Source organism: Botryllus schlosseri, chromosome 6, assembly GCF_051294905.1.
Source record: "Botryllus schlosseri isolate E-star chromosome 6, Bs_hap1, whole genome shotgun sequence".
NCBI classification, from domain to species: domain Eukaryota; kingdom Metazoa; phylum Chordata; class Ascidiacea; order Stolidobranchia; family Styelidae; genus Botryllus; species Botryllus schlosseri.
Window position 1 is genome coordinate 27028948 of NC_137241.1, and position 24539 is coordinate 27053486.

General features: G+C 40.6%; 2 protein-coding genes and 1 long non-coding RNA gene across 4 annotated transcripts in view; 2 read left to right on the forward strand and 1 right to left on the reverse strand.

The window, feature by feature from the left end:
• Positions 1-2089: 2089 nt before the first annotated feature.
• LOC145441923 (melanocortin receptor 5-like) lies at positions 2090-16415 on the reverse strand. Of its 2 annotated transcripts, none has more exons than XM_080319879.1 (4): positions 16271-16415; positions 14579-14865; positions 10695-11053; positions 2090-2547 (listed from the first exon to the last, which is right to left on the reverse strand). In XM_080319879.1, exons 1-4 carry the CDS (start codon positions 16298-16300, stop codon positions 2171-2173), a joined length of 1053 nt encoding a protein of 350 aa, XP_080176005.1. In that variant the 5' UTR covers positions 16301-16415; the 3' UTR covers positions 2090-2170. The 2 variants fall into 2 exon arrangements, with proteins under 2 accessions (XP_080176005.1, XP_080176006.1); XM_080319880.1 differs by lacking the exon at positions 16271-16415 and adding an exon at positions 15688-16222.
• A 485-nt stretch (positions 16416-16900) lies between these two features.
• Positions 16901-20590, forward strand: LOC145441929 (uncharacterized). Its single transcript, XR_013915915.1, has 3 exons — positions 16901-17054; positions 20166-20273; positions 20328-20590. It is a non-coding gene; the product is annotated as an uncharacterized LOC145441929 (long non-coding RNA).
• LOC145441915 (nephrocystin-1-like) overlaps positions 19908-24539 on the forward strand; it is a 108094-nt gene continuing 103462 nt past the window's right edge. Inside the window, exon 1 of the mRNA XM_080319867.1 lies at positions 19908-19919. The gene's annotated coding sequence lies outside the window, so the exon portion shown is untranslated. The remainder of the gene's footprint in view (positions 19920-24539) is intronic.

Below are 24539 nucleotides of genomic sequence, written 5' to 3' on the forward strand. Positions count from 1 at the left end.
TTTTTTGCGCTTCGCGTACAGTTGTTATGGAGTGACAAATATGTTTTCACGAAGGTATCAGCTAATATCATTTAGGTACCGGATTGCTTGGTTCCGCTCACACCGCATTGTCGCCCATATCAAATATTTCATCGTAGTAAATATGGCCAACCGTACCGTTTGAAACTACCGTTTCGGAATCTACCAATTACCTACCATTTCGTAATCTAGCAGCCTATGACGTGTCCTGCTAATATGGAAAATCCGGCTTTTTTTAACGTTACACCTATTGTAGCAGATCACCTCTAAAGCTTTATGGACAAAAGACATGAAATATATTTTTCGCTTTTTACAAGTGGTATTTGTATTTCACTTTTAATTCCGAGTATCATACTTTGAGTTCTAATGACTTTCAGTTCTTTTGTCTGCAGAACATACATGTTGAAGCATAAAACCAAGCGTATAGTAATGCCTCTATTTTCCGAAAATAAAGCTATACTAAATATAACTTTTACGATCCACAATATTTTTTATGAACGTATACTAATCGCGCAAAGTGTTGAATCCGTATCCGATACAACTTCTCGGTATTGCTCTTCGCCTTAACTTGGGGCCTTATAATATTCGGAAGGGCGCCATGCCATGATATTCTCTAAAACGGGGTATTCTAGTAAACAAAGGGTTAGTATCGCATTTTCATATCAATACTATAATTTGCATCCCATGATGCGAAAGAATGCTTATTCTGTCGAAAATTGATACCTCCTGGAATGCATCAATACGAATCAAACTCTCTGCACCTTCCGCATAGCTCAATTTGCAGTTTTTGACAATCCATGCGAACGAATGAAGACTGTTTTCAAAACTACTTACTTGAGTAGATTTAAAGTCAGTCAATTTTACTTCTACTTCAAGTAGTTTTAAGTGGCTTATCTAAGAAGTACTTCTACTCGTACTTGAGTAGATTTTTTCGTCGCTACTTCTACTTCTACTTGAGTAGCTGTGTTGGCTACTTTGATCACCTCTGGCAATACTCCGCAACCAAGATCAGCACTCCTCGCCACATCATCCGCGTCGGCGGTGTCTTACAAAAAGCCTAGAGGTGGGCCGTGCTATAAGTCGGCATTTACGGAAAATAAGAAGAATATCGGCCTGGTGTAAATGACCATAGTAGTCGACAAACACCATGAATACCTCAAATACAAACAAACAAGATCAGCACTTGAAATCAACAATTAATATAGTCTGGGACAGATTTCTCAAAAGCTGAAAGTTATTTCGCGGTCTGCCCAATTTATGTTTCCGCAGATGTTTATTTTCGGAGCGGACCATAACACTCGTATTAAGGATGTTTTCAAAACTTACTCCGAGCAGTGGTGGCCCTACGAACGGGGGGGGGGGGGGGGCAGACTTACCGGGGGGGGCCTATAAGTATCTAACCGTAACTTCAGACCCCCTTTTCCCATCTGTTACTATTATCTATCTTTCACCACGGCAGGGTTTGGCTAGTTGCTGGATTCGGCCATGTCTATTATTGCATGTGTGCAAGGATAGACTACATCAAAACTAAGTAAATATACCGCATGCTGAGACGTGTATGGGACTTTTCTAACAAATGCAGCGATTTGATGATGATTGACACATCTGTACGGAATCATATTCTTGCTTGGTACACGGATTTCCATGTATATTCGTTATTATTCTTGAAAAAGCGCATAATCCGAAAAGGGGGGGGGGGGCTTCGACCAGGGGGGCCCCGGGCGACCGCCCACCTCGCTCACCCCAAAAGCCACCACTGGCTGCGAGCCAGGAAAACTGATTCGCGGGACATAGTTTGGACATTGGACATCTATGCAAATTGAGTCGATTGGAACAATTATAGGCCTATATAATCGCACACCTGTTTCGAGAAACTTACGAAAAGAATGTGTTGTGCCCCGACCTGTTTTATAAGATGTCTATTACGCTACACTCGTTGTATACGCAGTTTAGTGCTACCAAAGTTGAAATCCAGATTACTCGATGACAATTGCTTATCGCACAGCCGCGCTCCTGTATATAGCCAGCTGACACTACGTACAGCTGATGCCTAAACCGGTTTGACAACCAATTGAACGTGAAATATGATTTTAATATGGTGTGCGATACGTAGCTCAAATGTCAGTTCCAGTGACGTGACACGTGGTTGTTGTCACCGGTTATACGTCACAATATTTGCGAAGATCTCTTTCACTTTACGGTTCACCTCCTCTATTCGGAAGCCATATAACAGCGGCATTATGATCGCATGAATGAGAGTCATAACGAGTACGTGGTCACTGTTCCATTTGATTGAACATTTTCTCTTGTCACCGCAGAGCAGCAAAGTCATGGGCCACGGCATACAGCTCACTAGAAAAGCCGCAACGAACATAACCATCGTCAAGGCCAGCTTGCGATTCTGTCGACGCCGTTCTTGGCTGCGCACCGATTGAGGGGCTGCGATTTTGCGCTGGCTGGAGCTTCTTTTTTCTGGGCTGACCATCTTCGATTTCACCGTCTGAAGGCGGTCCCTCAAGTTTCTCACACCTGCATACCAAGAAGCTTGGTGTAAATTTAGATCGCGAGGCATTCGGGTTGGGCTTCTGAATATTATCTGGGGGCAGGGGGTGTAAATATTGTCTGCATCGGGGTACTGTCTCTGCAGCCGCCCAAAACGAAACTAGCAGGTTAGGGATAGCTCTCTGCGGTAATGTGATGCCCTAGCCTATTACTATTTGTAACTGAGACACATGCACACTGCACAGCACAGGCGTCACAAATTTATGGCTGGGTAAAATATAGCACCTAAGTCATTGATTCTTAAACTTGGGGTTGTAATGACTCGAGTCACGATTTTCTGATCACTCGACTTGACTCGAGTCACTTTCTCAAAATACGAAAATGACTCGACTCAACTCGAGTCCATCTGTGTATTGACTCGACCTGGAGTCATTGCGCATGACTCGAGCTAAGTCATATGACTCGAGACGCAAACGGCCAAGACCGACATTTCATTGTAATTTCGAAGAATAGTAAAGTAACCACACTATTAGGATTTCGTCTATTGGTACTGGTACTTGAAAATACGACCAGAATCTGCCAAAAGTGAGGAAAATAGTATATCACAAATGCGAGCCATTCGATATCACCAAACAGAGTTATAAAAAGTGGGTTTAACAAGACTTTAACAGAAAACTGAGCAGTCAACACAATGACTTGGACTCGACTCGAGTCATAATACCGTGACTCGGACTCGACCCTCTTTTCGCTGACTTGGACTCGGACTTGACTCGGCGGTGAATTGAAAATGACTCGACTTGACTCGAGTCAAAACAATAAAAGTGAGATTCACTTGTGACTCGGTGCCTTGTGACTTGGTTACAACCCTGCTTAAACTATTTAGGGCGGAGATAATAAAGTTGGATTAGCAACAAAGTCAGTTATCGCATTCGTCAGGATTTATCAACCCAGGATTAAGGAAACCGGTTGATCGCAGCGCATAAAGTTAGTTTTAATCTCATGATTTAAATAACTGGAACAAACTAACTAGTTATCTATAAAAACTGCGTACTATTCCTTCTCGCAAATAATTCCGATAATGACCGTGCCGATTATCTCTTAGGTAAGGGCTTCACTAAACGAATTATGTACCCATCCTTGCAGAGCGATATCAATATTATATACTCCGTTTCTTAGCTGTACCGTACTAAATACTGATTGGACACGACTTTCATTTCGCGATGATGATAATTCTACCAATTACAGTGGCAGTGTCGTTATCAGCAGCAGGCTGCTGTTTCATTCAACAAATTGTTAACTGACATCCAATAACGCGTCTTCGCGCGTAATCTTTTCCAACTTTATGCGTCGCTTAGCATTCGTCCGGATCAGCTAACTTCATTATTTCCGCCTAAAATGAGTCCCGATTAGCAGTTTTTAATCACATGATTAGCATTCTCCCGGATGAGCTAACTTTATTATCTGCGCCCATTAGACCTCGGCCCAAATCTGAGTTTAAATGGCATTTCGCGACCCAAGCCCCACACATCGAGTAGAGTATGTTTTAATACTAGTAAGCTGCGTTTATACGGGATGTCTGACATCAGAGAATGCGAAGACAGCAGTTATAGGCAACAAAGCTTTATGAAACATATACGACGCATGCGATTTCAAATTGGTGATGCATTATTTTTCTCCGTGGGCATTTGTAGGCTATTACTGTGAAATTCAAATTGCAAGGACGTGACTATTCGGTGCCGCCCAGTTCGACGGAATGAAATATCAATATCGAAGGTTTTGATCAACCATCGACGGTCAATTTTGGCCAAGGTTTTATCGCCGACGATCTTTTTAGCACCGCACCTCGCCCAGCTGCATTTTAGCCAAAACTTCATGTCTTCATGTGCCCCGGCAGGCACGGAAGGGGTTGACCTCGAAATACCTGTGTACCTTGTTCCCCCACCTGCTCGCTGCACACCCCTACACTAGGGTTGTTCAAAAATATCTTTTTGGGGGGATTCCAGCAATTCACTGATTAAATTGTCAGGTTACCCTAAAAAACACTGCACACCAAATTTGTTCAATTCTAACAAGTATAAGCCGCCGCAGAGCCAATTAAAAATTTTAATTTATGAAGAAATTTCAAATTTTTCTTTCAATCCCATGAAATTGTTGAGTTGTCTTCAAAGACGATGCAAAACAAATTTGACTCAATTCCAACTAGTAGAAGCGGAGTTATTTGAGTTTTTCGTTGATAATTCTCGGATTATCCACCAATCAAGGACGTATCCCAATTCCCAACGCTACCCGACGGTGTTTTCCAGACAAACCAATGTTGGACACATCACATCTTATCATGAATTCAATTCAATTTGTACAGCTTCTTGGAGGTACAGAACTTCAATATACAATTGATTAGTATATTCATATTGAAATGAACCCGAATATTTTCGGCTGACACTAGTCAGGGGTAATCGTCAGCAACTTAGAGAATTCAAAAGAGCATCGTATATCAACAATCGTACAACAAAATATGACGTCATCCAATTTGTGTAATATGAAGGTCGGCACATTTTCATGATTAATTCATATCTTAGTAACGACATTTTACGTGTATAGCTTGTTGGCTATAGTATATACCCAACACAGTGACCCTCGCACATGTACAAACTAGTCACAGAGAATCGCGCGAAGAAATTTTTGTTGCAATAAATTCAACAAATATTACATGCATATTAAAAGGTCGCTCAGGTGCACACGATTCAGATTCGAGCACTCGATTGTGCCCAGCACTAGTTTTTTAAAAGGACGTTTTATATGTTTGTCCTTGACGGCATATACATAGTGTTGCCATATTAGGAGGGCACTTTTTACAAGTTATAAAATTTAAAATAGCGGACGAGAAACCATGTCATTTGGAAATTTTTACAATCTGTTGGAGTTGACCTATTTATTTTTGTCAACCTACCGGCGATCGGTTTTTAATTTGTAAATTTCCTACTAAGGTTCTTTCAAGTCCGTCGAAATCCAGTTTTTACGTCTATTTTATGACGTTTTTAGTTGCATATGTACAGTCACCTAACTCTCAAAGTTATAAAAAGAGGACGAATTGTGAAAAACGAGGACATTTGGCGGTCCTCCAAGACCATTTTACATTTCTTGAAAAGAGGAAGACAACTCCTCATAAATAGGGATACCATATTTTGAGAGCCTACAAAATTCTGAAAGCTCCAGCACCGGACAAGAAAACTAGTGATTTTGAACAATTTTCGACCGATAGTACACTGTGTTGACTAATAAAAAACAGGTCATCACTCGATGATACAATACTCTCGATTTACTCGATTTTTTTACGAAACTCTTGACGTTCGCTGCGTCGGGGTCGCGTTTTATAGTTGCAGTTTAATCCTTTTTATAGAAATAGAGGACAAATTCCCAAAGAAGAAGACATTTTCAATTTATTGAAAAAGGAGGACAAATCCTCTCAAAAGAGGACGTATCAATCATTCAATCGTCAGATTATATTTTCATCTGCCGAAGACACACAATGTATGGTAGCCAGAGGTGGTCCGTAACGAAGTACTTTTACTTTTTCGAAGTACTCAAGTAGTTTTTCTCTACTTCTGGTACTTACTCAAGTAGATCTGATTTTCGCTACTTCTACTTCGTAATATTATGTGATCTACTTACTTACTTTTCGCTATTTTCAGTTTGTCAAGAAGAAGTAGTTTAATCCATCAATCGGGAAGAGAGCCTGAGGAATTTCGGGGCTGTTTTAATGGAGCATCAACATTTAATATTCATAAAATTTGAGTAAAGCCCAGAATTTTCGTCGCGCTTCGCGCGCAGTGGATACGGCGTAACCAGTATGATTTCACTATAGTATCGGTGAATATTATTTAGGTAGCGGATTGGCGTCGTTCCGTTCACACCGCATTGTCGCCCTTCGCCATATCAAATATTTCATCACAGTATATAATATTATGGCTCATAACGTTTGAAACTGATGTTTCGCTATAGCATTTACTTATCATATCGTAATCTAGCAGTCCATGGTGTGTCCTAATCTGGAAAAGCGGACTCTGACTTTTTTTAGTTTTAGAGCTGTTTTAGCATACCAACCTTCGAAACTTTCTGGACTAAAGACATGAAATACATGTTCCGCTTCTAGAAATATAGTATTTATATTTCACTTTCAATTCCCAGTATCATGTACTTTGAGTACTAATTGATATCAGTTCTTTTGTCTGGATAACAAAGATGTTGAAGTATAAAAGCAAGTGTGGTGATGCCTTTAATTTCCGTAAATAAAGCTACACAGTATGGCATTTTTACGATCCACCATATTTTTTATTGATGTTTACTAATCGCGCAAAGTGTTTACACCGTATCCTATACAACTTCTCCGTATTGCACTTGGACTAAACTACAGGTTTTATAATATGGGGGAGGGCGCCATACCATGATATTTTCTAAAACGTGCTGTTCGAGTAAACAGAGGATTAGTGTCGCATTTCCATATCAATACTATCATTTTCATCCCATGATGCGGACGAATGCTTATACTGTCGAAAATTGGATACCTCCTGGTATGTATCAATATGAATCAACTCTGCACCTTTCGCATAGGTGAATTTGCACTTTTTGACAACCCATGTACACGAATTACGATCGTTTTCACAACTACGTACTTACTTGAGTAGATTTGAAGTCGGTCAATTCTACTTCTATACTTCAAGTAGTTTTAGGCTGCTTATGGAAGAAGTACTTCTACTCGTACTTGAGTAGCCTAGATGTTTTCGTCGCTACTTCTACTTCTACTTGAGAAGCTTTCTTGACTACTTTGACCACCTCTGATGGTAACCCTGTCTTACATGAGGTCATATGGTATCCCATACATGGCGCATAATATACCTACACAAGATCTGTGCATATGCATACCATGAGGGCATAATGTGCATTGTGCAAGTGCATATGTCGCTGGACAAGGAAGGTGCAGATGTAGCGTTGTAAGGCTTTCGAAGTCTTGCACCATCCCTTCATGCTATCCCGGAAATGCTGAGCGTCATGCGGAGAAGCGTGGTTTGTATAGCCTTATGTAAAACTAATATTGGCTTCGGTTCAAATATATGCATTATTTACTTATTGTGTGTTTAGGTCGAATGTATCGTCTTGTTGCGATAGTATTCTTAACATTCCATGTCTCTGCCGATATTACTCGGTTCTATACCTCCCTACATTCTCATACGATATCAATACGCGGAGTCTCGAGTTTAGAGTATTTAATCGCCTCGACGTCTTTCTTATCTCGCACATCACTCGTGTCTCAATGTCGCTTATGTACCGATAGTGCGTGAATTATCACAGGGAAAATGATAGACGACGGCATTGCGGTTATATACCGCAGTGTGAACACCTCTACTGGGTTTGTATCTGGTAAACTTGAACCGGGCAAGTCATAACTAGAGGTCGACCGATTATCGAGGCCGATATTTGGAACTTCACATATATTCGATGTCGGCCTGATGGCTGATATCGCGGCCGATATTTTATATCAAAAATATGTCAAAAATTACACTTGCAAGACAAGCTTAACCGCTAAACATACAGAGAAACTGTGCTTCCTGCATTACAATCCACCTCTACTAGACTGATCTACAATTCTGTATCACGTTTTGAATTTGGGTGGCCTAAATTTCAATGAATATACAGTTGTGCAGAGTTCAGCAACAATTCTTTCTGGTTTCAGTTTGCTTGTTTGTTCTACAGCTTTCTGTGGCACGTACAAGTGCCATCTTTGCCTAATATATAATATTTTTGTGGAAATGGTTCTCTGCTCCTCCCATATTATTATCGGCTCATGTTATCGGTAATCGGCTATATGAGTGTGTCGATAATCGGTATCGGCCTGCAATAATTAATATCAGTCGACCTCTAGTCTTAACACATTAGTTGTAGTAGCAATTAAAGCGACATGATGCGGACAAGGGAGATCCGGCGTAGGAATTCATTTACAGTTTATATCTTTCGGATAAAATCCAATGGTTTTAGTTTGAAGCCCCATGAAGAGTGGGAACACATTGCAGTAGCTCTGTAATAGAGGTGGTCAATATCGCATTACTTCTACTTTTCGAAGTATTCCAAGTATATTTTGCTTACTGGCATTACTACCCCAAGTGTTTACGATTTTAGACTACATCTGCTTCTACTTCACGTTTTTCAAACAAAACTATGTCTACTTATTAACTTGTACTTGTGTAGTAATTTACGGTGTTATTTCTACATACCAATAGGCTTCTCAAGTAGGTTTTGCGACTGACTACCAGTTACTGCCGCCATTTATCCGTTCACATTTGGATTTCTTCACTTAAACATTCAGAAAAATGGGCAGGGTTTCCGCCCCTTATCAAGAACATATGACAATCTCTAACCGGGAGTCACACCACCGTCTACGGCAAGGGCGGGCAAACTACGGCCCGCAACACCGTTTTGTGCGGCCTGCGATAGTCTGAAGAAACTTATTACAAATATTGATAAGATGCGTACTAAAAATCGATTTAATGCAGGTACTTGATTAAACTTTTTCTTACTATATTTCACCATGATAATTCTAAGGCATTGGTTCTCAAACTGGGGGGGGGGCGTGAAAGCATCTGAAGGGGGCGCGAACATGAGCTCAACGGAATTTTTTTTTTCATGCTCCGCGCGATTTACATCCAATTCATTATTATTGCTCTGTATTTAGTCTGAATTTCATATTTAAAAATCTCTCATCCACAGTCGTAACCTTCCATGCCATCAAACTGTCCGTTAGATTTGCTAGTATCCTGGTTGCGTTTTGTGATACGATGATAAGGGGAACGCGAAATCGTTCACCATCATAAGGGGGGCGTGTCTTAAAAAGTTTGAAAACGACTGTTCTAAGGTAAATACTTCCTATATTATTTTTATGTCCAATTTCTGGCGCGACAGCCCGATCTCAAGGCCAGCGCAGTATGAATAGTTTCAACTGCTAAACATCACAGTAATCCTAAACGAGATCGACATAATTCGGATCGCGAGTGTGATTTCAGATTGGCCACTCCAGTTTTAATTATTTCAGTGATGTGCTTATAAAAAGCGATTCGCGTGTGTCTTTTGTAGATTCGTTCTCTGTATGCGTAGAATTAGGGTATTTATATTTTATCTGCACATAGTAGAAGCATGTTTGAAGCTAACATGGTTATGATGCTGTCAGCATTGTGTGTCCTGGAGCTGAACCAAAAGTGGAATTAGTAAATCTATGAACGGATCGCTGCTCACTTAAATTTCAATCCTGTTCTAAGAATCGAGACAACCGACTTTCATCTCTATAGTTTTGACAAATTGGTTATTGAGGTCGACCAGCCTATGAAATCTAGCCACTGTTTCTGATGCGTGTACGATATCATCAAAGCAATGTTTGGTTTGTTTTAAATAAGCATATATATTATCTCCATGTCCTCACTATATAATCAAATACCAATATTGCGTTTTGGTTTATAATCCCAATTTTATATAGTAGCCTACGGCCCGCGAATGGATTCAGATCTTGAATGCGGCCCGCGAGCTCAAAAGTTTGCCCACCCCTGGTCTACGGGCTCAGTTGAGTTGCCGCACTGCGGGCCGAAGCGCCAATCCCCACATCGATATTAACTAGATTCCCGTTAAGCCTCCGCGTGGACGAAGACGAGCAACACCCCGTTCGAAAACTGCGTTCGTATGTTCCTTAGGGTCAACTGACCCATGTAACTGCTGTTCAGTGTTCATACGAAACCCTTCTCCAGTTTGACTTTCAAATCTTAAATTTGAATATTTGCTACTGCGACCGCGGGCGACTCATTTGGTTCTCACGGGGTTCTCGCGGGCTACCGGTACTATACTTACTCTATCGTTTATGACTTTATATAATACGTAACAGTTTCCAGTTTTTTTTTCATGCATAACTATATGTCTAGAATACTTACTTGGAAATCACTACTTCTACTTGTACTTGACTAGAGATTTATGACGTTACTATAGTAACTACTGCTTCTACTATATGTGACAACTTTGGCCATCTCTGTTCAGTAGCTGGTTGCGTCACCGAAGTATATATATCTACGCACTATATGACTATAATTAAGAAAAGAATGAATAATATATATTCTGATGAGTCGACGGGTGTGCGCTCTTACCTCTGTTTACGCTATACCACGCTGACCAGACGATGATGATATTCACCACGATGACGGCAGCCGCGAACATCATGCACAACGACGCCGTAACGAACGTCATGATCGAGTGTCCTTTCGGACGGTTCCACCATAACATCAGACCAATCCCCAGCAGCGAGATAGCAACAGAAAACGTCCAGATGCAGATTACCGCGATTTTTACGCGCCGTGTGGTCACGAGAGTTGTGTAATGCAGCGACCATGTCACTGCTATGAAAGTGTCTGCGGTTACCGCCATCACGAATAGGTAAGACGCTAGAAGGGATGTGATGAATACTGCTTGGATGCCAAACATCTCCCACATGTGACTAGGCCCGCATCTGTAACGTAATGTAATAAGAGATGGTTTATTTCGGATTCCTGTGGCGATAACAAGACGCTGATTGCGTGTAAATCTAGACGGGTTACACCTGGGACCGGACGATTAACCCAAGTTCTCCCTATGGATAAAGAATGATCAATATTTTATTGCTATAAATTATTTAAAGGTCTTGACCTTGAGTCAGAAGCCAATTTAAAAACTAATATTACCAAGGATTGTGCAATGTTCAGTTCTTACATGACGTATACATTGTACATGTTATACCCAACCGCGATATTGGCATTATGAGGACAGCTATATAGAGTAAAGTTCGACTTAGAACGAACGCAACCGTTACCACTAAGTACCCTAAAGTTATTCCTTGAAGTCAACAAAAACTCTAATACGCCATTACCACAATCGTAATAGAGAATTATTTGAGGCAACAATGCAGGCGCACTCCGTAGTTCATCTGTTGTCGAAGGATTAGTGTGAGAACCAATACATCCCACTCCTTATAACTCGTATAGAAGCTCGTTGACGTATAGCAATGATCGGAGAGCGCGGAGTAAGCAATGTGGTCATATTTAGTATGTAGGCTATTTCATCCTTCAGGAACGTTTATCTCTAACCGAAATGTAAGTTCTATTTGTGTTTCGGTGATCGGAATCGCTGACGTGCTCTATACCCACAATAGCCATTATACCACTGGTTCCCAACCTTTTGTCATACCTTGAACCCCTTCGGGCTATATTCAAGCCAAGAGTCCCTCTATGAAAAAGCTAGCCGAGGCGATGACTATTAAAAAGAAAAGGTCATCTTTCCCGCTCAAGGGGCACTGCGCTCAAAATATTATGTGGTCTCAAATTAAAGACACAATTGAGAAAAATTTTGACAGCTGCCATTTACTTCAGAAAACCACCGTGTTCGAACTGCAGCTAAAATAATTTCAAAGACCAAAACATACGTGCGATATCTGTGGTCTTGGGTAGGGTTACCATATTTTGGAAATCTGAAAAGAGGACACTTTTTCAAAATTTTCAAACTTGCAAAACCGGTGGAAAATCCTGAAAAAATGGTATATTCTTCCCACTTCGTGGTCGATTGACTAAAAAAAACTTTCCGGCTCAGCTCCCGAAAAAATACTACTTCGGTGCTGATTTACGGCATCTCAGTCGAATTTGGCCGCAAATTTGACCAAAATTCTCGAAAAAAAAATCCCCAAAAAGAGAACAAAATCTCAAAAAAGAGGACAAAAGGGCGTCCTCAGAGTACACTTTCAAAAAAGTCAAAAGAGAGGATAAATCCTCTTGAAAGAGGACGTATGGTAACCCTAGTGTTGGGGTTCCTTTTGCCTACGTTGACTTTGAGATGAATTAGTGAATATGGAACGTATTTTCACGATCGGGTACATGCTGATCGGGCCCGTTCTGATTGATTTGGCATTCGTTTTCCCGCCTATGAGCAATTCCGTCGAGAGCCTGTCACGCCGTATTTTAAAGTTGTTAATATTGGTGGTAGCTATTGACATATATCATGGGTTTTCACGCATGAAATCATGCCGATAAAACAAATGTGCTGAAGTGTTGAGTGCGCTACATTGACATCAATTAAATTATCGGTGTACCAGAAATATTCGATACTCCCAATCAGGGCCTACGATAAGTATCGTAGGCTCCACCCAATTGATTTTGGGATATTGTGACGTCATACCGCAATAATACGAGAGTTCTATATCGTCCATATAGTTCTATGCTTTGATTGCGGTTACTAGGGCTGGGCACAATGATTCGAGTACTCGAATCTGAATCGAGTATTAGTCTTAATGATTCGAGTCGAGTAGTAAAAGGTGACTTTTTTCGAGTACTGAAATCCTGCGCTCCATGTCAAGAAGAGTAAATTTATCGACAAAAATTATAATTCGATACCATTTTCAGCTCTGGAAGCCTTGAAACTTCGATTGCTCGTATGACAGCATGCGTTACACGTATTGCAATGCTGCAAATTACCTTTACATGGTGTACGACAGGCTTTATATTATTTGTGGTAGGCTAAAAGTTCATATTTGAATTTTGTCATCTCCCAAACTGATGTGACGTCATAATAAGTGATACTCGATTACTCGACTCGACTCGAAGCAAAATACTCGATTCAGAATCGAATCACTCAGGTACTCGATTTTGCCCAGCCCTAGCGGTTACTGTGATTTGCGAGCGCTCTGCCCGTAACTTTATTATAAAACTCATATCGTGGCTCAGGTGGCTGTCATTGCACAAGCACAGTTTCAGTCATGTTGTTGTCTGTGGTGTTCATGGTGTTTGTCGACTATGGTCATTTATTTAGATATTCCTTCTTATTTTATTTTTTGGATTCCGTATCTGCCGACTTGTAGCACGACCCACTTTCTTGGCTTTTGTAAGACACCACGCAAGCTGATGAGATGGTGAGGAGGAGCCTAGGTAAACCTCCAACACTTAGGTTGGAATTCTGAAGTCGACCTCGGTCGGACTCGAACCCAAGTTGCAGCCATATTGTTGTCCCCGATGTTCCGCGGCTCTCCATGTTTCCTGTCGCCTTGTCGGAGTACAGCGAAAATTATCTATAGGCGATTTTCAACTCCCAGTTTAATCTGACGTGATAATGGAAATGCCGTATCGCCGTTATCGTTGTATTTACGTTTCGCGAGTTGCACAATTCAAGTTGTACCTTTCTATTCTGGGGCCAATGTTTCCTCGTGTTGCATCGTCTATTCATGAAATTGTCATTGCATGACGGGGCCCCGATACGAACGTAACCCAACACCAAAAATGTTGCTAAAAACTATCATTATGTCGTAAATTACATGAAGATTGTTTATGAATTGTGGAAAGTAGAACAGTTCGAACAAGGATTTCACGGTGATAAACTCTTTCCGTAGGGAATGAATGTTCAGTGTAATATAAGCGGCATAGCTTATTTGTTAAATAATGGAATGGTATACTTTGTTAAAAGCTGGACGCTCCCGCAAACACACGAATGCATCCACAGTGGAAACCTTCAAACATTATATTGCCAATTCCCCAGTATTACAATGCATAATGTGTTTACCATCGCGTATTCTTATGGTTACCAATCATGCAAAATGCGCCAAATACTATAGGTGATCATGAGTTTAGTCGAATATTAGGTTGTAATCGGTTCAGACTATTTTCAGTTTTCGGTTTTATTACACTCCAAAAATATTATTGTAATAATTATTTAAAAGTGTGTTGCATAGAATATGTAGCCAGTGCAGAGATTACGGCAAGATATGATATGATTGCTGTTCTGAAATTTATTGTGAAAACTAGTTGCCTTCCATCAACGATCTGACCAATTATCATCCAATATAGTTGAGTAAATAAGAGTTAGGAAGCCTCCACTATACATGGGCGGATGATTGGTCCGCTTCTAGTCTCTAATTCTTTGCTGAGGATATCATAACGTCCACCTGTCCAGTCAACTACTAGCACAAATAAGCTACATACTTAACCATACAGCTATGCAGGTATACAGATGTACTTACGTGTATACCTTCGGACACGTCACAATTGTCCTTGTATGAAAAAAGACGAATGTAAATGCAATGAATATGTCAGCGAGCGAGAAGTTCCACAGGAATGTTAGAAGTTTGCTTTTCGTTGTAAGTTTCACGGAGGTGACGACAAAGATCAGTAAGACGTTCTCTATCATTGCCACGACTCCAAATGCTATTAGCACGCTGGAAATTCTTATATGTTCCGGGTTACATTCACTGACGCACGAGTTATTGTTCATGTTTGATATGGACGGAGACGGGATGTCCACAGATGTCTGAAAAACAAGAATTTGACCGGTTTAATATTTCCTGCTCAAAACCAGAACTAAATCTTTCAAATCTTTCAACACCTACTATGATGGTGCAGAATTAAATTCTATGTGGAACTACTGTAGTTATGATCGAGCTGTAGCCTATTTTCAGGAGTTGGTGTACCTTATTGCTGGAAAGTGGGCATCTCTTAACTCAAAAGTAATCCAGTCTCTTCAAGAATGAGTTCATGAACCAACTTGATACCAATTTTTCACTTTTCGGAGGGGGGGTCGTTGCATCAGCCAATTATGACTCTGTCAATACACCAGGGAAATTATACTGCGCGCCATTATACACGAACAATCGAACATAAATATCGCTGAATTATGTCTAGACATTATATGCAATCTGCATATATATTTAGTATGTAATTTTAAATGCAAAATGTTATATCGGCGCTAAGCACCAGGTGTGCCATCTGGAGGTGTATACGGCGGGACCGATTATCCTAACTTGGACCCAAAATCATATGTCTCGGATTAACTATACCAATAATTTAACTTATGAGTGATGAACAACGCGTCAGTAGACCTCGTCCTAGCATTTTCCAAATTTTAACGACGCTGTAGGATCAGATTGACCACAAGTTCACTGCGGTATACATGAGTATAATTTGAAATATATAAACATCCCGCAATGCTATGGCGAACACATTCGAGAGCAAGATTCCTGTCACGAGTCGTATATAACCAAAACGAGTGATTGTATGACTTTGGAGCTTTGTCTGAAACACCGAGCTCGAAGTCATTTACGAATCGCTCACATTAGACTATTTACATCGTTACCTTTGTTGCCGAAAGCGCCATCAGTTCTTTGATGTCTTGTATCCGATGTCTAACTGCCAGCCCGGCACACTGCAACCAGTCCTATATCAAGAGACCTTTGCTATGTACTATGGATATGCATGCACCAGCAGTCAGCATCCTAACCCTAGTATAGAGGTACCATAATAAATAAATTCGACAAATGGAAAGCCGCAATACTTGATACGCAAAGAACGGTTTGAGCAACGCCAATGTCAAGAACACGTCGCTTACATCAAGCGAGATCGTAAACAGATACTTTGTCTGTGCCTCAAGTGGCAGCTTGACTCGTTTACTCACTCGACGCATTTATATACTTGGAAGCCGGCATCTGGCTGACCTATCAATCAAAATCGTGGCTCTGTACACATAGGATAGCCACCAGTCCCACGCGCCAAGCTTCAAAATTTATAGCATCCTGAAATTATGTGAAGCTGTACCAAGGAAATACAGGTTAATCTGACACACACCGTTTTCACTACACCCGCTTTAAAAACGACGTATGGGAAAAGAAAGTAAGGGCCAAAGAGCATGCGAATTAACGACCTTATAATTGGACCCTTACCGGTAAAAGCATGTCTGGTGACATTGCCATCCTATTATAAATTAAGTAGCTAAATATATTCGTATCCCGACATCGGATGCCAAGTCAACTCGAACTGACTCGTTCAGCTATCGACCACTTTATCACGGTCAACATTTGACCAACTAATCTCCATTTCGCAAACCCACAACTCGTAATAACTTACTCATACGTGCATGACTTATTGCGATAACAAATTGAACGTACCGTGTCTTAATAACTGAGGTGGGGAAATTGTGTTTCGCGTGAGCAATATGACGACAGCAAGAAGATTCAATAAAAGATGATGAACGCGCAAAATTATATGATGGATATAGGCCTATACGTATGTGTTAGGTCACATATCCATATACTACTATATATGCAAAATTTATGTTCAGAATATACTTGATTTTTTTGGTTATTCAACATTTTCATTAGCGATCATTGATATTTTCGATTGCATCCATTGCGCGATAAAATTAATTGGTACTGATGGTGGGTACGTCGTCCATTGATATAATGGTAAATATGTTCTGGATTGAGTCCCTTGTTGCATGACTGCTATCTACAAAAGCCCTAACAAGGTATTCACCGAGTCGGAACAGCAAAAACATAATGAACAATTGAAACACAATACTCCGATATCGGTACAGCTATACTGTGATACGACATTGTAGGGCCCACTATATACTCGACGCCCACAAAGAAGTTGCCGCTTAGATAGAGCATAGAAACAAATTACGGACGAACGATGCCTGGCGGAGGATTCGAGTCATTTTTGCAGGTAATGCGTGGTCCGAATTATTGAAATCATTTCAATTGTTCATACGGAGTTTGTGAGGTGAGGACATGGTAATTGCCTGGATTAGAACGAAAGTGAAAGACATAATGCTAGGCTCACTACTGAGTAGGATTGAGAACTACATTCGACAAGAGCGTAAAAACAATAATGCTAGAATGACAGAATATCAGTTGCCGTACTTTGGTTACTACAAAATGGCATGATTTGACACCGTGCCAAGCGGGTTCACATCGGCAATGGCAGTAAATATCATAATATCGTACTAAAGCATGAATATAAAACTATTCGCAACTAAAATATTTACGATTGAAAATGATGGTTGCCGTCACGCCAATGCGGAGTCAAAACGCGCGGCAGATGAAGACCTACGTTCCTCACGCATATCGATCTATAATTGTCGCCCACTAAGATACGCAACTTTTCAATCGTACGCTTTAGGACAATATATTTTAATGTAGTAGCCTACTAGTACATATGAGAGCTCGATTCCGGTTCTTTTTAGTTGTAAAGCTCTGCCATGCCACCCGATTCGCTCGCCCATGTCTGTGACGTCAAAATACAGTGGTCATCGACCATAGGGGTCAGGGGGCTGCAGAAACCCGCAAGCTCAGTCTTGATTGTCCTATAGTGAAATATAGCACTGGATATAGTCGTTTTACACTTGACGCACTGCTATATAGTGCATTTTTTTCAAACTAGCGCTTTTTGTGGAAACAAAACAACAATATTTATATTATTTGCCAGAGGAAAAACTTGGATGTGTACTGCACGGTACGAAAAAAGATGGTATAGCTGTAGCTACCCACCCCAGCTACCCACCCTACGGCCCACATCACACACTTGAATAAAATAGAACTTAGTTCCTTATCACATACGTTTAATTAAAAACATGTATCTGTATCCGAACTCATAGTCGCCTATATTTTATTTCGAGAAACGTTCAAATTTGTTGATGCGTAATAGGCTATACCTGTATGCAAATGGCGGGTTCATCATGCCTATTTTTCAACCTCAGTGCTCCATCAACCCTTATTTTTGTCGTGAACGGTGATGTATAACAGTTTTTTCCTGGGCCCAAGACACAGTTTTGCAACGATAAAATATTCACGGTGATAGCCCTGGTTACATCATTAAATATAGGCTAACTGGTGCAACTTATAACCTATATCAACTGTTCTCATCCCCGCCTCATGCCACGAGACTAAACTCAAATTAGAATTCTGAAACCAAGTCGAATCCAGTGGTGACTTCTGGCCTATACGAGAACTGTAGCGAACAAATATTTTTAATGCTGATATGGGGATAATTTACAAAACGTGCTTTTATGCCGTTATAGCGGTAAACAGTTTCGCGCAGTCTGCTCTTTTAAATTATACCCTTACTCAGCATATCTATATCCCCAATATATGTAGGTGGAATGTGTATGTGTATGTGTACTGTATATACATGGGATTTCGTGTCCATTAATCAGCAAAAGTTTTGTCTTTTTCAATAACTATGAGCATAATTGAACACAAATCAATGCCGTCTTATCTTACCGCAGAAATCTGTTGAATCTGTTATGGTGTGAGTCGTACCGAAACATTACATAAATTCAGCACCTTCGAATCTATATTGACAAGATTGTTGTAGAAATCATTATGACTCAACGCACGATCGTAAAATTTGGTATTGCAGACAGGCAGCAAAAGTGATAATTTCGCGTCACTCATTTGTGCCTGACAACATTTTATGCGCCACGAGAAAATGCAGCGAGCGACGGATTGATAGCCTAACGCGAGGGTTCTCGACCGAGCGAGATAGTGTAATGGTTATGCGTCCGGCTTCTCGAGCGGTAGCGGTCGTGGGTTCGATCCCCGGCCGGGTCATACCAAAGACTCGAAAATTGGTATCCGCAGCTATCCTGCTTTCCTATCCTATTCATTTAGTCGTATGAATGAGCCAGGGGTGTCCAACTCAATTTGGTTCGCAGGCCGGATTGAAACATTTTGATCGTCGGCTGGGCGGACCAGTCATAATGACGCCAAAATCCATACCTTTGATTTTCACTGGAATCCTTTATCATAACGCTTATACATAGAGTATAATACATCATATTACGGATCATAGAGGAATATGCATTTATTTGCAAACAGCGGAATTTTCCAATTCGATGATCAGCTCCTAGCTGACTGAATAGCTATAACAACGACATAAGTTGGCATATTTTTATGCTGTCTTTGTTTTAATCGTGATGCGACGTTGACCCTGTGCTGCATACGTTGTAAGGAAGGCGAGATATTTAACTTCAGACACGGACACCGTAATTTGGTTCATTACTATGAAATCACCATTCGTTTTTCTCCAGAGGCCGGGGACAATTTCAGCGAGCAGTTATAGGCTATAAATCAGTGCAATCACTCCAGAATTCCTACCAAAGTGTTGGAGTTTATCTAGGCTCCTCCTCGCCATCTCATCCGTGTAAGAGGTGTCTTATAAAAGCCTAGAAGTGGGCCGTGCTACAAGTCTGCAGTTACGGAATAAAAACGAAGAAATTGGCTTGGTTTAAATGACGATTGTAGTCCACAAACCCCATGTGAATATAACAAACAAAGAACAAAGTGCAATCACAGATGTTGGCATTATATTATTTGCGTAACGACTACTTAATTTACCCCATGCATACAACGGCTGCGCAAGTGCGCATGGCTTTTTCGAATTTTTTGAGTAGGCCTAACTATATTGTGGTCCATTTTTCCACAAAACTCTGAGCTTAGTGCGCACTTTCTTGCCTTTTCGTAATTTTGGTGACTTGTTCCTGGTGGTGACTAGAGTGAAAACGCTGGACTGCCGTCGGGTTGTTATATTGTGACATTGCTGTCTTGCTGGATTATTTATGTGAATAAAGTATTTCGTATTAAAAATCATAGCTATTGATATAAATGTGCTGGATAATACAACTGTATAATTTCATTTCCTCAGAATTGCTACGCGGGCCGAGAGTGTCTTTGGTGGTCATTTTATGTTATGGTCCCACATAAGTTTAGCAAGTGTTTGAATTTTTATCAATAGCAGGCCTATTCCTTATATTATAGGCTACCCGCTGTTTTTCAGACAAAAATACATCCAGCAGCCAACACAAATGAAGCTGATCACGTAATCAGGAGGGCACTTGCTATGTGTCGCCTTTGCTACGAGGAAACATCGGATAACGTGGAGCAAGTACGAAACATCTACTTTATGCATGACTATGAAATGATATGTACACTTGTGCAGGTGGTTGAGAAACTGAAGTTGGATATTAATGCCAATTGGAAGGAAGAGTACACGGAGAGAAACGCAGAAGAACCACGATTAGATAAAACCAATACTCGTGTCAAGAAGTAGTCGGCTAATTATTCTATACGATTCGATTTTAAACCTTTTCGTAAATATACGCAATTTATATATAAGGAAGGGACATGAAATTTTATATATCAGTATATTGAATTAGTTTCGTTCTCCGTTCCAACTGAATCGAAATATAATTCTGTATATTAGTACTTTGTGAGTGTGTCCAATCATACAGATATCTTGAATTCGTATAAATGACTGCTTGTAACGAATATGCAATATGCATATGAAAACAGTAAGAGAGAGAGAGATTTATTTTTTATTGCATCAACCGATGACGCCACAATAAATAGAACACGTATAAATATGAAGCATTTAAGAAAACAAATAACAGTGGTTTACCGGTGGTGCCGGCGATATGATCATGACGATCTTCGAGTCAATCAGAACCAGGGTGAATATGGTTATTCAACTAAACTGTCATAAATTTTTAACGAACCAGGGTAGCCTACACCATTACAAAATGTATCGTATAAAATGAAATGGTAGAAGCAGTAATATAACAGAAGAAGATATGATGGACATTGGACATGCACATAACAGTTACAGTCACACACACAATCAATGTGCACAAAGTACAAGTAGGTTGCAATACCGAGAATGGACACTAGAAAGTGTATAAGCAATAAAGCGTTGACTCAGAATTTACTCAGAAGATAGTCCTGCATTCATGCCCTAAATGAATGTTAATTGGAGCTTTTTAATTGTACCGGAATCTGCTTGTTCCATTTATCAATACCAGCTCGTTTAAATGGAGAGAGTCCTCTATAAGAGTGGGACATGAATAAGTTGGAGTTTGCGGCAGACCGCGTGTTATGAGTATGAACATCACTTCACTACAGTATTGAAAATAGTTCTTTGGTGAGACGGGGACTGGCAGCTGGTTAGTTTTATACATTACTTTGGCTAGCTCAAAGATATGAATATTCTATCGCAAATTTTAAGAATACGCAACTTTTTGTACTACGGAGCAAGTCGACTAAAGGGCGGTATTCGAGCAATAGCAAATGTAGACATTAGATAGGACATTGAAAATAACACGGCTGTAAAGAAAGATCAAGTCGTTTTGACAGCTACTTATCTTTTAATTTCATCGCACTTTTTATCGTTTTGAATTGTTAACTTTTGTTCAATTTTATCCGATCAATATACACCTCAAAATTGCCATACAATGAAAAGATAGGAAGATGCCGAAACGACTTGGCGTAATCTTTGAAATCAGACACCCGATTGAGCCTATAGGCGATGTAAAGAAGAGAGAGAGAGATTGAGAGAGAGAGAGAGAGAGAGAGAGAGAGAGAGAGAGAGAGAGAGAGAGAGAGAGAGAGAGAGAGAGAGAGAGAGAGAGAGAGAGAGAGAGAGAGAGAGAGAGAGAGAGAGAGAGAGAGTCTTTATTTTCATCCAACCAAAATACATAACACACGGCAGTGGTGGTGGTACAGAAAATATGCATGCACAGTATTCGGTATTAGATAGGAACGATCGATAAGACCGTGAAGGTCATCTAAGTCTGATCACACCAGCATCAAACAGGTACACTTGAATCTAAACAGTCTGGCTGTAAAAAATGTTACGGTAGATAAAAAAATAAAATAGAAAAAAAAATTAAATGATGGTAGCAAATTATCAATGAAGCAATGTCTGGGCGAAGTAGGGCAACAGTGTTAGTGTAACGACAAGAGGTGATCAAGAGACGTGCAGTCGTGCACACTCCACATGTACCCTGAATGAAAAGTAATAGAAGATAAGCGACAAAACGATGTGATGTAACACTAGGGCTACCATATTTTGGAAATATTAATGGAGAAAAATTTTTCAGAATTTTCAGACTTGCGAAACCGGAGGAGTATCCCGAAAAAATGGTAAATTTTTTCCACCTCGTGGTCGGTTTACTAAAAAAAAAGGTAATTTTCTCACTCAGCGACCAAAATACAGTTTCCGGCTCGAAATACCCGGTTGCCCGACATATGAGCAATGAGCATGCGACACAATGGAAAACGAGAGTTCAGCATGGAACACATCAGCATGCGTCACTTCAGCATGTGACTGTATAACCCAAAAACTTACCCTAACCCGAAACATAGCCCTGAAAGTAACCCTTATATATATCTTAACCTAAAGCCTAACTCTAACCCAACCATAAATCCATCCCTAACCTACCCCGAACCCGTAATTTAACCCACATGCTCAATGCTCAGGTGTCGCATGCCGAAGTGTCGCATGCTCATATGTCCACATTGTCCACGGACCAATCGGCCTATATACCCGCCGGAGCGTTACTTCTGTGCTGATTTACGGCTTCTCACTCGAATTTGACCGTAAATTTGACCAGAATTCTCAAAAATGGGGACAAAAGGGCGTCCTCCGAGGACACCTTCAAGTCAAGAAAGAGAACGTATGGTAATTGGTAACCCTACGCAACGCGATTTTATGAGGAAGCTAGAAATTGCAAAGTTTATGTATCAGTTCCATTGCGGTCAATGTCCCTCAAATTTCAACGACTACTTCACATCGGAAACAAAAGCGCACAAGTACAGCACACGCGCGCAACGAAGAACAACTACCATATGATCAGGACTGAATACAAGAAAACGCATTGCTCTATCAAGTATGCCGGACCCCAATTGTGGAACAGCATCTCGCTGGCTATCCGACAGTCGTCAAGCATATTGTCCACATTCAAGTCGAAATACAAGCAATTTCTTCTAAATGAATACTAGCCAGCATAGTGTCCTATATGGTGTCGACACAAGCAAATTGCACGGTTCAATGAAATTGTATCACGTCACAGTTTCCATTTGGCTACAGGCAATTTGACGGTGATTTTTGACCGGCTTGCCGAGCATTAAATTTGATGAATCGGGTATCAATCGAAAGCTGACTCTGCACTGATTACGAAAATATAAATTTTATTCCGCTCGCGGCCCTGGAACCCCCACAATCAGCCCCCAATTATTCATTGTCGAGTAGATTGGCAGTGTGACGCAACAATGATGTCTGGCGAAACGAGAGACTCGCTCAAGAGCAAGGATGCGGCCGAGCGGCGAAAGTGGGATCAGCTGACGTCGCGGCAATAGCGATGTGCAAACGCGCTACGGAGAAACGCTGCGCTGTTGATACTTTTTCTATGCGTTTCGGTACACGCGAGCACACACCAGTCTTTCCTTGACTTGTAAGCGTAGAACTGGGTCCACAGAATGTATTAGGGCCCTACCAATTTTCGCGCAATATCCTTCAGCTGATAAAGATATGTAGGCTACGTCTAAGTAGTCTACATTGGATATGTCAGATTATTATGATATCGATTGCCTTAGCCCGCTTGTTGCGTAGGGCTCCAGAGACACGTCGCGCTGTTGATGGCGGGTGTCGATACTTTCTATAGTCGCTTTTATGGTTAAGTGTGAGCAGGGAGCATTGAGCATGAGCATACATTACAAGCTTTTATTTGATCCGTATGGGTAGGACTTGGTCCGCGAATGCAGCAGGTAAAATGTTGATTGTTGAATAAAGTTTAACAGCAGGAGTGTCGAATTAAACTGGTATCGCTGTCCGGATTCAATCCGTTACTAGAAAGCTTGCGGGCCATACCTGCCAAATGATTCCAAAATGTTACCACCAAATTCATACCTTTGTTTTTCACAGGAATATATTTGATATCACTATAAACGTTGACGTTGGAAGTTGGTTTAGCATTTTTCAATCACCAAATAGTGTTTTCGAATGCCGGGGACCTTTTGCGTCAAAAGTAATACAGTGGTATCACAGATATTTGAATTATATTCATTCTGTAGCCTGTATATATATTCCTAATGTAACTTAAGTAATACGGATTTGCAGTAGTTTTTTCGCATCTGTGAATAACTGAATGTCCATTGTCCATTCGGCCCAACAGAGTTTGCACTTTTTTGCCTTCTCGGAATTTGGCAAGGTCACCGACGTGGTGCTTATGGGGACTAGAGTGAAAACTCAACACTGTAGTTGTATTACTAGCCTACAGTATGATATATTTACATTATCTAAATTTGCTGTCTTGAGTGAATCTTTTTACTTGAAAGTATATTTTTCTTACTAGAAATATCTCTAACAGCTGAAGGA